Genomic DNA, 13,859 nt, shown 5'->3' with positions numbered 1-13,859 from the left:
TGAATCCATTCCACTTCTTAGACCAAAGTTGTTGCAATGTAAAAATTTATTCAGAAGTGAAAAGAGTGAGAATAGAATGAGAGCTTCAAAGAAATGACCTGAAGGTTACAGGCTCAGGGGAAACTCCATTGACAGAAGCAGAATTACCTCAGCAGTGATGCTGGCCTTCTTCATTAGACAGACTTCAAAGACAACTTTTATAATACAGGCTAGTATTTTAAAAAAAGAAAAACAAACAAAAAAAACCCCCAAAACCAACCAACCAACCCCCAAAAAAGCCAAAATGAAACCAAATCAAAAATGCTGGTGGGAATGCAGGATAAAAAAAGAGAACAGTAGGTTTAAATATTTGTTTTTCTACAGTGTTCAATAAGAAAAATTTTCTATATTATATTGATTCAGCCATATATTGGAATACAATAATGAGGATATTTAAATCCACTAGATTTTAGCAGTGTAGAAGAGCAAGATTTTATGACACATCTCTTGCTAATTTCTCTTCTGTACATGGAAAGAATAATATTGGTACTCATCTGAGACATATTTTGAGGTGACAGCATGTTTTTTCTGATACCATTTCCCTATAAATATTTAATTCCTTAAGCCCATGCCTCCTCTTAGTACCTCATCCTTGACATTATTAGGGTTTTTTTCAATACAATGAGACATAACTGATGAGGCAGAAACTTAGAGTGTGTTACATCAGTCACTTCATTATTTTTCTTTTGAAGCATAGAATTAAATAAAATAAGATTTTGCTAGGTGCAGAGACCACCTGATTCTGACCAGCTTTGGCTGAAAGCTGTAGGTTTGAGGTGGCTCTGGAAACATGGTTTAAGAAACAAGTTCATGAATGAAGTGACAGACATTTTTTTCTTATACCAAAAATTGAAGTTTAGTTATCAACGTGTTCTAACATTCTGCAGTGTAATAGCAAAGCATGATGCTTTTGATATATTAATTAATTTTAAAAATTTTTATTAGTTAAGAATAAATTAAAAACTTCAGACTTGACGAAACTAGAATGCCCACACCAAAGCTTTAAACAAAACAGTTTAATGCACTGAGGTCATCTGGTGTTCCCCACTTACTAACTCCCCCAAAGGTGTCAAGGCAGATAACTTCAGCTAAGGCTGACATTATGCGTTGAAGATTATGGAAAACATTAATTTTCTCAGTTTCTCTCTACTTCCTCCATCTTTTGAGATTTTATGGGAATGAGGTTTTCATTTTTATTAAGATATCTTAAAGCATAGCAGAAATACTTTTAGTTTAAAACGAGATCAGAAGATCACTATCAGAAAATGTTCACCGGCAATTCACAAAGCTCACTATTATAAAGATACATTCCATTATGTGATCTGCTCTTATTTATAGTTTGAAAGCTGGAGAAAAACCGACTTTATTTTGCACTCAGTGTCAGGGTAGAGGGGTCCCCTGACTCTTACTGTGGCTGGATCCTATTGAGCAAATGGACCCACTGAACTGGAAAGTGCTGCAGGGCCGCAGTCAGAGGCTGCTCTGACTTTGTGCAGTTGTGTAGATGTTCAGTTAAACATGCACATCAGCAACAGCTTTTGTGTTTCTCGTTTTTTCTGTTCAGGTGCTATACAGTTTTTGGTTTTGTTGAAGACTCTCTATTGATATGCAATTTTCAGACATGCTCAGAAAGCTCTATTAGAGAGTTTTTTTTGGTCAGTCTTATCTGACTCACCTAACACTTTCAGAATTCTGGTCTGGACTTCCTTTATATCAACAAAGTCACTTCTGTCTAAGTGAGTTGTTTCATGATGAGGTGACTTACAACTAAAGGTACCCTTTTTCTCCATATTATCTGTTAAAAGGTGATGATGTTAGTGCTGATATTTATATCAACACTACCTATGTTGTTTTTTTCTAAAACTAAAAAAAATATCAATTCCAAATAATCATGATTTAAAAATAAAAATATTTTCATACCCTGCTTAGGCAAGAATACCTTAATTTCAAAGTTAAGCTTTATAATAAAGTGCAACAAAGTATGCTAGGTAGTAGCAAGTTAGGCTATACTTTAATAGAGATTCAGTTCTGAAATTAGTAAATTTGAATGTTCAGCATTTGAAATTTATGTCAGTGGAAAAATATTTGAATTCTTCAAAACAGAATAGTGGATTCCAATATTTTATCCCTATTAACTTGTTGATCACAGCAGGAGATCAATATTTATTCATACTGAAAAATTAATATTGGAAGCGTGTATAAATCCTTGATTGTTGATGTTAAAATCAATTACCTGCCCTCATTCCTACAGTACAGGTCAGTGCCAAATCCCTCTTCACTCAGTTTTGTGAAACTGGTATTATTCACTCATACCAAAGATATTACAGAGAATATCAGCATATATAAACCAACTAACGGCACTGTCAGTGTCACCCAAATGGCATGTTAGTAAAAAATTTCTCTGTATGTGTACCATTGTTCAGATGGAAACATTAAATGCACATTAGGGTGCCTGTGTGGAAAAATATAAATCAATTAAAGAAATATGGACACTAGAAATATTAAACAAAGCCAGCAACTTAATCTCCTTGTACAGTTTGTGAAAGACTTCTTTAGTTCTCCTCTCAGTGAATGGCTGGTTACTCACAAAATTGCTGTCTCAAGCAGAAACTCTTAAGCAACTATATTGCAGCTGGATAATTAAGTGTCTTTATCTCTTTGTAAATGGGTCATAAGGCATTCTATTGCAGCTCACTAATGAGGACCATTTTATGGTATTTTTAAGTGATTTCTTTCAAATGCACAGTGATTGGAAGTATTATTGTTCTTGCCAGTCACTAAGGCTGGATTTATTGGGAAACAAACTTGATAACTGTAGATAATTTATTAGGTATTAAATAATTATGCCCTGGAGAGGGTGGAAGCTCTCTACGTTAATGTTGTTTTCCAAGACCAAGTTAATTCCTGCAGCACTACAGGAGGGAAATTCTGCTTTAAATGATTTATTTAATAAGTAGTTGGACAGCTTGAGTGCTCTTGCTATGCAATTGTTTGCCTTTCTTACCGCAGACTCTTAGAGGCTGTGTGGGAGGGTAAAGTAATGTTCTATTAGCTGCTAAAACATTTCTATAAATGTTAACCTGAGACATCTAATTGACTGCACCTTTTCTCTTTCCTCCCCATGTTAAAAGTATTGATCTCAAATTCTTCTATGTAATGAACCTTAGCACTCCTAACAAATCTGGTACTGGACTAATGCCTAGGCTGGTAGAATCATTGTAGACCTGCTAATTGCATTTCAGCATGGCCTGGTAGTTACTCTGGATTGTACTTAAGTGAGGTTTACACAGCTCTTTGGGCCTCCCACACTCAGTGGCATTAAGAGCGAGAGGTTGAGAGCAAAGGGACTATTTCTGCTTTTGTCATTGCTCCTTGGAAACAAAATCCTTCCACTTTTCCATCCAGTCAAGGGACTGTAGGGTCATGGGGTGAATCAAGATCATTGAGCTGCTCCAGTAGAATAATAAATTTATATAACAAACAAAGAAACAAAACAAAACAACCAAGCAACCAAACAAAACCCCTAAACTTGCCTCCCCCTTTTACCCCTACAACAAACCCAAACACTCTCTGCATGACCTCCTATTAGCTGATTCATTCTGTGGCTATGGAACCAGTTTACAGTCAACAGATATAGCCAGAGCAGCACTGCTCCTGTAAGTGACATTCTGTGATTCCACCATGTTTGGGATTAGGACTAAGTGCTCCCTTAGACATTCAAAATGTGCACGTGCATTATATACATGCTTATACTGTCATAGAGTCTGAACATTTTAATGAAGGCCAGCATTTTCTATTGTCATCATTCAGCAAATGAATGTGCCTAAGTAAGGAATTCTAGTTTTATTTTCTCTCACCTTCTAAAGCACCTGCGTGTATTCAAGGTAAGCTCCCTGGGAAATCTTGAATGAAAGATGCAGGAGGTTTTACTTGCCAGTTAATAGTCCAAATGAAAATAATATTTTAAAAACTTTTACAAAAGAATAGACAGGAAATCAGAAAAAAATTGTGCCACATAATCCATGATGTGCTCAAATACTGTATAAAGTATTGTAACCCACATCACACACACACAAAAATCTACAAAGATGATTGAGTATGTGAAATACCATTATTTAAGCCTATGACAGATACTTTAGGTGGTGTAAAAGACAATAGAAGGAGATTGCAGTAGAAATTGTAGGTGTAGGTGCCTTGTAGACCATGGGTGCTGACTTACTGACACTTTCAGCTAAGAATGAAGTGTCACCAGCTGGAACACTCTTGTTAAAAGCTAACAACAGGGAATTGTCCTTCACATGGTCTGTGTAAGGAGTTCCTTGGTATGGGACACTGAATGACTAACATTAATGTGGCTTGAAAAACCTAACTGGAGATATTAATGAAAGAAAATTCTTTCAAAGCCTATTACATCTTCTTTCAAAGCCTGTTACATCTGGTGGAGGAAGAACTTATACTGTAAATTCGTGGATATGCTTTCCTGCGTTTATGCTGTTCTCCAGTCATCTACTTTGAATATCTGTTTTTATTGAAGACTTCTTTTTTCAGGCCAGGTGTTAGCCAAGCTCTTGCAAAATCTTAGGCCCCTCCTCAGGAGAAAAGGCCTAAAAAAAAAGGAAGAAAATAAATAATTATGAGCGTATAAGAAGAAAAAAAACAGAAAATGATGGTTGAAAGATCAAATCCAATGAGGAAGTCATGATTTCTAGGGCCCTGATGCTGGAGAGGAGATACTGGAGAGGCTGAAACAGCAATCTAACCTAGTATATCTACTCATAAATTCATTTGGGAATAATGGAGGCTTTGACAATACAGTTTTATAAACTAGAATCTGCAAATTTGTAATCTATAAACTTGATTATGGAGTAATACTTCCCAGAACAGAAATATTTTATTTCAGTATGTCAAAATGAACTTTCCAAGTTGCCAATGGCCTGGATTTTTGTCAGATTCAGAGCAATGTCACAAAGAAATATTAGCTTTAAAAGCATTTTGGTGAACGCGTATTTGGTTGAAAGGAAAATGCATGTCCAAACTCCAGTCCTAAACTTCCTTTCATCTCCCTAGTAAATAAACATGAGTACACACGAATGCACAACAACTTATCTGAGAAGACTGCTGGACTCCGAACAAACAGAAGCAGCTTCCATACTAATAGGTCCCCATTTTGTTCTTTTGTTGTTTTTTTTTTTTAAGAAGTTATTCAGATTTCATGGAGATGAAAATAAAACATGAAATTAGTAAATTAGGAAATAAAGTTGACACTGGAGAAAGTTGTGAATCAGGTGGTGATACTTTGTCTTTATAACAATTAGGATTGGGTAGTAAATACATATAAATTCAAATTTAAAACTTTTAATTGACTAGATAGATGCAAAAAAAGTTCACAATATTTTATGAAGAATAAGTAACTGCAATATTTTTGATTTCGTACATCTCAATGGATTGTAAATTTCTAATTATTTTTTGTGTTGGTTATATTGAGTGATGGTGGTAGCTTTAATAATCCAGAAACACATTTTGTGGAGGAAAAACAGATAGTATGTAATATGTACTTGAATGAAAATGTGTTTTCAAGTCTGTTTTAAGAGGGACCCAAATGTGTTCTCGCATAGCTATCATTTCAGTTTGTAGGCATCACTGCAATTATCTGGAGAGCGTACCTGAATTGAAATCAGCCTTCAGGTTTGTGCCTTTTCCTTTGGTTTGTGTAACATTTGCAACACAATGGTGTTGTCATAGGGTTGTCTTATTGCAGGCAATATTGGGTGTTGCAGTCAGCTATTAGGTTGCAGTTTAATGTTTGTTCTCAGGTGGAGGTTGGTATATGCAAGGCGAGGACACTGAAAGAGCAGACTGTACCTCTGGCTGTAAGTCAGCAAAAACTGTAAGTCTGTGAATATTTTTCCATCTCAAAACTAAAATAATCTTCACCTTATTCTGTCAGATCTGTTAGTGGTTGCTGCTGCTGAGTCAGGGCACATATATAAATGTTTGGGCAGTGTTCCAGGCCTCTTCACTGGGGGAATTTGAGTGACGTCCTTTTGATAATATTAACAAACTGTTCCGGGTTTGATTCTTCTCAAGCCAGGCACTATTTGCCATTGTAACTGGAAATTTGTTGGTGCACAGCAGCTGCACCCAAATGGCTGGGAAAGAGGTCAGAGACACAGAGTAACCTACAGAAATGCAGGATTACCCACCATGTGTCTGGAACCATGACAAGATCAAGGCAAAATTTATTTGCAGTCCGGATTTAGACAGAAACCACTGTTTGGCAGTCCTTGGATGACCCTGTCCTGGAATGTAGCAACTTTAGGTAAAAAACATCGATTTACAACCACCTCCTTTTTGATTTTTAAGGAGTTGTTCAACAAGGGACATAAATTTTTACCTCAATGCTTTTGATAGCGCAGCTAAAGTTTAGGTCAATTATATATGCCAATAAGATATGGAGAAAGACTTTTCCCTTCCGACTTCAAAAGCATGAAAAAAAATTTTAAGTGCCTTTTTGGTACTTCTATAAGAAAATTAGACATGTAAATAAAACATTGAAACAATGAAAATATAATAATTCACTCAGACACTAAAGAAATCTCTGCACATCTGTCCAAATAAGTCACTATCATGCAGAAAAACAAACAACTATTTTTCATTTGTTGTCAGTATCGCTAAAGGACATAAGAGTCTAGTGATTAACTCAGTCTCAAGTGACTTCACAAACATAGCAGTTCAGATCTCAAATAATTTAGGAAATATGATTGTGATTTATTGATTCCGTCAATATAATGAACTGTGTTTTAGCATTCTTTATTGCTTACAGACAAGCTGTGCTATTCATTCACCAGATATCTGATGGAGACCTGAAAAGAAAAGAGACAACTTAATTTTCTCAAAAACAACCAGAAATCTCAGTTAAAAAACCCCAAGTAGATTATTTTTCATACAGCTAGGAAAAGAGACAGATACTGTATGCTTTCAATTTCATATTCCTAGAGGAGAATACTAGATTACTAAATATTTCAGAAGATATTTATTCTTAGTAGTCAGTTGGTATTTCTTTAAACCTGGGCAGAAAAGCAAACATCCTCCATTTGTGATAGCTGTTAGGAAATAAACTAATTTACTATTGATTTAATTTTACAGCTGATAGCAGAGAAATAGTCTCACTCTACACAGAGACACACATAACTATCAATCAGTTAAATTCCCCTGACTATTGATTAGGGAAAAAATCCCTATATATCTGAGCTCTTTCACTTGCTAGCACAGGTAAACCTTTCTAAGAAAACTGAAGAGGCTACAGCCTCAGGTGCTGACCCTGGCTTTCTACTGAGGGTTAATATCCTGTGAGCAGGACACCTGCTCAGCCCTGGTGCTGCAGAGCCTAAGGGCTGACAGAGACCTCACTGATTTGGGTTCCTGTTCATCCATAGGGCCTGGGCAGTTATGGATGGTACTTCCCATATTGCCTGGACCCCAGTCATCATCCAGGGCACTGTGCAAAAGGAACAGCTGAAGGACTGATAACTGAAGGAAATCACATCAAGTAGGGAAAAACAGATAGCTTAGCCCAAGGAGAAAGTTATTGGGCTAAAAGTTACCCAGAAGACTTTTGGAAGTGCAGTGAAAAAAATATTTTTATTGTTGGTTCTCCTTCTGTTCAGAAAAACAGGACTTTCCGCATAGGTATCATTGCTTTAAAGGAGCATGACTTCCTCACCAGTTTATTCATCCAGAGAAGCCAATAAAAAAGCCCTCCTGGGTCCCAAATCTTGGCTAAGCATTCAGGTTTAAAAAATGCTAATATTATTTTGGTTTACATAGACTTATCTTTTTCTTCAGGTACATAAAAATCTGTCATAAACATTGTATTTGAAAACAGCTAAACTAACATTAAAAGTTTGTGTAAAGTCATTATCTTGAAGCTGACAAAGGAATTTAATGGCTACCTATTTGGTTTTAGAGCGAATTTATTTAAACTTTCTTACTTTTTGAAAAATTTACTTACAGATCTACCATATGTGAGCCAATACATCATTCAGGGACTCCCCTTAATATGTAAAGGATTCAAGGTCTATACAGTCTTGTAGAAAAAAATAGTCTAGAGCTATAGTAGGTAGAAGTGGTTTGGAAACTGTATGGAATATTAAGTTAGAAAAACAACAGCAAACCTTAGAGAAAACATATTTTAGAGAAAACATATTTTATGCTAAAAGTACATTACCAGTAACATTCCTGAGTATTAATTTTCTGTCAAGTTTGGCTGTTCTTGCAAATTACAGTGTGATGTATTAAGAAAAACTAAACCTTGTGCTTGTCATGCTTAATATACTGTGCTGCAATCTGTAATAGTAGGTCCTTGTGAAGGAGCTGGGCTTTTCTTCCAGTGGGAGCACCAGCTCCTGCAAGAGGGGTGAGAGGGACCCAAGGAAAGCCATCTTCTCCTGGCTACAGTGGAATAAAACCCCTGGTGCAAAAAAACCCAAACGCGTATTAGATTGCTTAGTTTTTAGGAAATTACATGTTTGCTCTCTGTGATCTCAGCTGCTTCAGCTGCCTGATTCTAAGAGGAGGGATGGGAATAAACTGTCTATATCTATGACATTTTTCTATCTTTTTCAACTTCATCTCTCATGAAAACATCCATTTTATTGTGTTTCTTTTAGTTTTTAAGCATGAGAAGATAATTTATTTCTAAGGATGCTTCCTAGAGATCCACCTCTTTAGAAAATTACTCTCAAAGATATTTTCTCTGATAGTAAAATCTTACCTTCTTTAAAATTTTAATAATACAAACTTTAGAATATACTCATGGTTTCTTTTGTCTAAATTTCATTTACAAAGGACCCAAATTCAAATTTCCTTTAATGACTCTTAGTACTTATTTCCAAGTGGTTTTCAATGTGTGTATAACGGTTAAGTAAGAGGTAAGATAATCTCACTACATACAGCTAATAAATACTTTTAGACTGAAGGAAATGAGCACTGTGTCTGCACAATGAAATATAATTTTTAGACAGGAGGGACTGATGTCTCCAGTTGAAACAAAAGCGCTAGAGAAATTCAGGCCAGAAATAATGGATCTATTCTAAAATCCTCTGAAATCAGTGAGAGGCTTTGCTTTAACTCCTCTAGGCTTTGGCTCCAGCCCCAAGTAATTATTCAGGTTGGACTTTGGCCACAGATACCACCACCATCTGCTTACAGAAAGGACCATGAAGTCTTTAATTAATGTAAATCATGAAGGCCTCAGTTCTATGTCTTATCTGAAAAATGGCACCTTTGAGAGAGTGCACAGTGGATGTGCACCTTGCTAAGGACCTCACTCCCTGCCATGTCACAGGGAAGTGTGTAATCTACAGCACTGCCAGCACTACCTTTTCCAAATATGGCCAAGTTTGAAAGCCATTGATTTCCTAACTGAATTTCATATGCAAATATATGAATTAGGATTTATTTTTATTGATAATGTTGAATAAAAATAATAAATATGCAACCAATACATGGAAGGGGAGAAGTAAGGGAATTTTTTTCTTAAAATAAAATTTTAAAATAATAATGTAAAACACATAAAAGGGAAAGAATAATATTACTTTTGCATAAAATGCCTACTTAGAGAGCAGTATAGTCTTACAGTCAGGATTGGATTTCTCACTATTTTTCTATTTTCACCTTTTCATGGAATGACTGAGGTAAAATGTTTGACCTTTTTTTTCCCTCAATTTCCCCATCTGTGAAATGGTATTAATACCAATTGCTCTGGCAGGAATTTGCCATCCTAAAATACTGCTTTGAGGTGTTCAAAGGGAAGATAGTATTTCCAACTACGGCATTATTCTCGCCATCTATGACCCAGATGGTCCCACATGCCATTGCCCTGATGCACATCAGTGTCATTAAACACCAGATTTGCAGCACAGGACACTTCATTGAGAGTGAATTAGACGTAGTCCCTTTTGTATCTATAGCTCACACTTCCAAGCCAAAAATGAAAAAGAAGTATCTGTCACCAGAGGATGAGTGTGTCTGGAAGACTTAAATATTGTATCCTTATTGTAGGGATTAATGAAGTGCTGGCCTGAACCCTCCACATCGCTTAAGGACATGTTTAACTTTAAGAATCTGAGTAGATGGATGGATTTCCATGGGAATACTGATGTGCTTAAAATATGTGTTGTTGAAATGAAGTCATACCCTTCACTATTGTGTGGGGTCATACTACTTTTGTTTGTGAAAGTGAAGAACACAGTCAGATGTTACTCCTTCTACAGGAAATTTCCTGGTTGTTCAAGACTAGGATTCTCAACATTTTGCACTCCTGGTTTCTCAGCCCAGACTCATACATATATGGTCTGTCTGTAATATACAGGATCAAGATCTGCACTGGTGTTATAACACTAACTGTTTCCCTGTGTTGAGCCAAAATGTATTCTAAAAATCTTGCCATCTGACTTCAGTAGCACTGTTTTTCTTTCATTGTATTTAGCAACCTTTGTGAATGTAGATATGAAAATAATTAAACTATTATCTTCTAAAAAATAAATTTAAGCAAGCAGCTGCCTTGCCCCAAGCTCCTATGCTGCTCAAAAGTCATTACTTCATGAACAGCACAAGCTCTCTCTTTCCAGCATTGCTGTCTTAGGTGAGCATCTGTGTCAGATCACAACACTGAACACGCTTTCCACCTTCATGTACCATCTCTGGGGCATTCTTTGTCAACCTCCCAGGTACAGCTGTGGTCAGAGGCAACACCTGCAGTGGGACAGACCTTTGCACTCAGAAGGAACATGCTGTGTTACCTCTCAGTAGACAGGATGCTCTGTTTAACTATTTGCATCATGACTTCTGGTGCCTACTCTGCCATCTGTCCGAAAGCTTTGTGCTAGTTCTTTACTAGAAGTTGCCAAGTGCCTGAACTATGTAAGAAACACAGTACAATCATTACTGTGTATTTTTTAAAGGAGTGCAGTGTGCAAAAGTGGACTTCCTAGATACAGAAATGCTTAAGACTGTGGTTTTAACTTATCATGTTTTTTGTTTTGCAGTTTTACTAAAGAATGCAAAAAAGGAAGAAGAAAAGCCGTTCAGAGACTGTGCAGATGTATACCAATCTGGTTTTAACAAAAGTGGGGTCTACACTATTTATATTAACAATGTGTCAGATCCTAAAAAGGTAAAGACTGGGTTTATTTTCTTGTTTGTTAATATGATGTTGCTCTGAACTTAAAGGAGCACTTCAAGCCTTTACTGAAGTTATCATTCCACAAAATATTGTACTGGTACAAAAACTTGTGTTATATTCAGTCTTTAAAAAGCACAATAGACTGAGAAAATGATTAACTGTATTATTCCAGACATTCTTCTTTCCCACTGACAGAGAATCCTTCCTAAGTTCCAACATACACTCAATAGTTGACTCATTTCCTCCCACTTGGCAAGCTCAGTTGAATCAGACTACGGCTGCAAATAAATCTGCAATAAAATTTAGAAGTGATTTTGTAAGGTGTGATAATGAGGAAGCTGATCTAGGGGATTATCTGGTAGCACGGGGAAAGAAATAGCAGAATGAGTAGTTTTTAAAGATAAGGATTTACAAAAATCCTGCTTCTCTTATAGGGGACAGGGAAAAGTGGTTTTGGCTGTAAAGAACACAGCATGCTGAGTACTAGCACTGCTTGAAATGATGAAGCATGTATAATCCCATCCTTCTCAAAAAAGAGACTTGGGAGGGAGCGTTTTTTTATGCAAATGAAACATTAGTCTATAAAGGAGACTATTTTTTGCTAGGCTTTTGTTGCTAGGTACCTGAGTCTGTTGAGGCTAGGAACATGAGAGGATAACCTAAGCCAAACTTCTCTGTGGAGGAATGCTGGCTGTCCCTCTGAAAGGGCACCCCTGGGAGAAGCCACCAAGACTAAGGGCTGATTATCTGGCAGAGGGAAATATGGTGGTGGCCATAAAGTGGGCCAGACAGGAGGGAGGGAACCACTTATGTCTGGTGAGTTTATTCTTACTACAGTAAAATGGTGACTCTCAAACAGACTGCAAAAATTATTACCAATATTATCATTTATAGGAATATTATGATCATATGATATGTAGAACTTATTGCTAAACTGAGTTCGGTATTATAAGAAGGCTTTGGAATCATGTCAATATCAAGAGGTTATAGTTTAGCACGGAATTAGAGTTCATTAAATCATGAGTAGAATTGGGTTGGGAGAGCTTTATAGGACAAGATCAATAAAATTCTGGTGAATGTGAATGGAAAAATAATTGACATGACATAAAATACAGAAATCCCTTTAAGCATTACTGAGCAAGACAAGAATAATAAAAGCAGTCCTGTAGAAATTGCTCCACTCACCTCAAAAAAGACATGTAACATCTATGTCCAAATTGCATGTACCAGTTGGAGCAGCTTTTCTTAGGCTTACTGAAGTTCATAAACCATGCCCAGAAGCTGGACTGCAATTAAAGACAATGGTTACCTGAAAGCACTGTGACATTGATAATTCTGGTATATTTACCTCAAACACAATTCACTGGCAGTATAAGGACAGTGACACAATGGAAGCCACCCTCTGTTTCCACTATATCCCTGTTTACAGACACTGCTATCAATCCATAGAGATATCACAACTCAACTGATATTGTTGCATTATGTTTTCCTGGAGGGTTCCTTTTTTAGTAAGAAAATGCAAGAGTGTTGTTTCTGTGTGTTGAGGGCACTTCTGATACCACCTGTTTCTGTCTTGCCCTAGCAATAACACTGCAAGAGCTGATCCCAGGCCTGTTCATGTTAGTCAAGTGAGGAGTGTAATTGCTTTAACAGGTGTTTTTTCAGATATTAAGGTCATTTAGACAAGCTGCAAGGTAGCACTATGCAGATAGCTGAACTAACTCCAGCTGAGATAACTTCAAAATCACATCAGTGCAGCACTGTGCCAGCACTAATTAGCCCAGAGGTAGCACACAGTCAGATTGCTTTAATATCCTGATAGGTACACCATGGATACATACTTGCTTGTTTGAAGCCAGCTTAGTTATCTGGATTACCACGATGCAATGCACAGCTCTGACAGCTCTTAAGAGGCCTAATATATTGTTACCTTCTGTAGCACTCACAGCCACAGGCAACGATCTCATTCACAGCAATTTTATACACCAGGTCACAATATACCTTCATTTCATTTTCTAAGGGATATTTACTAGGATCCTGATATTCAATGGAAAATACCTTTGTCATATATACAAATGTTACTCTCTGTTCTAGTGTTTTGTTGGTTTCACATTAATATATTCATTAAAAACTATCCTTCATGCTTACAGCTCCATACCATTTATATGCACCATTTTTATATGCTCACATATGCTTTAGACTACAATTTTTGTTTCATGTTCCTAGCTTCAACAGTTAGTTAATATAATTCATTAGTCATCAAGCCCTGCATCAAAAATTAGTGATTAATATCTGTTTAAATAGACCTTAATATTTTTGATATGGAAAGAGAAAAAGATAAACTATTAAGCTAATTAATTGGCTTACTCTGATCTGTGTATGTGCAAGGCCTGATAATTTGGACAAATGATTGTTCCAAGTGAAAGCAAAGAATCCTCTCAGTCCCCAGCAAAGCTGGGTTAACTACAGGGGAAGCAAGGCTTCTGATGAGGAAGAGAGGAGTGGAAGTGAGGTTGTCCCCATTTTGGAGCTGAATGAGCCAAGTCACCTTTGGGAGCCAACGTAGGCCAGGTGTGATTGGTCTGACTGCAAACAGGACCTCTGAATCTCCCCTTGGATCAATGTATTGACTGGC

General features: G+C 36.7%; 1 protein-coding gene across 1 annotated transcript in view; it reads left to right on the top strand.

Moving 5' to 3' along the window:
- Positions 1-13,859, top strand: part of ANGPT1 (angiopoietin 1) — a gene marked incomplete at both ends in the record, with an annotated part of 153,359 nt that overhangs the window by 85,295 nt on the left and 54,205 nt on the right. Inside the window, one exon of the mRNA XM_082290223.1 lies at positions 11,088-11,215. Coding sequence (XP_082146349.1) covers positions 11,088-11,215 — 128 coding nt within the window. The remainder of the gene's footprint in view (positions 1-11,087; positions 11,216-13,859) is intronic.

The sequence above is a fragment of the Coloeus monedula genome (genome assembly GCF_965178545.1).
Source record: "Coloeus monedula genome assembly, chromosome: 1".
NCBI classification, from domain to species: Eukaryota; Metazoa; Chordata; class Aves; order Passeriformes; family Corvidae; genus Coloeus; species Coloeus monedula.
The sequence above is the reverse complement of the archived record's forward strand: the minus strand, read 5'-3'. Positions and strand labels throughout refer to the sequence as shown.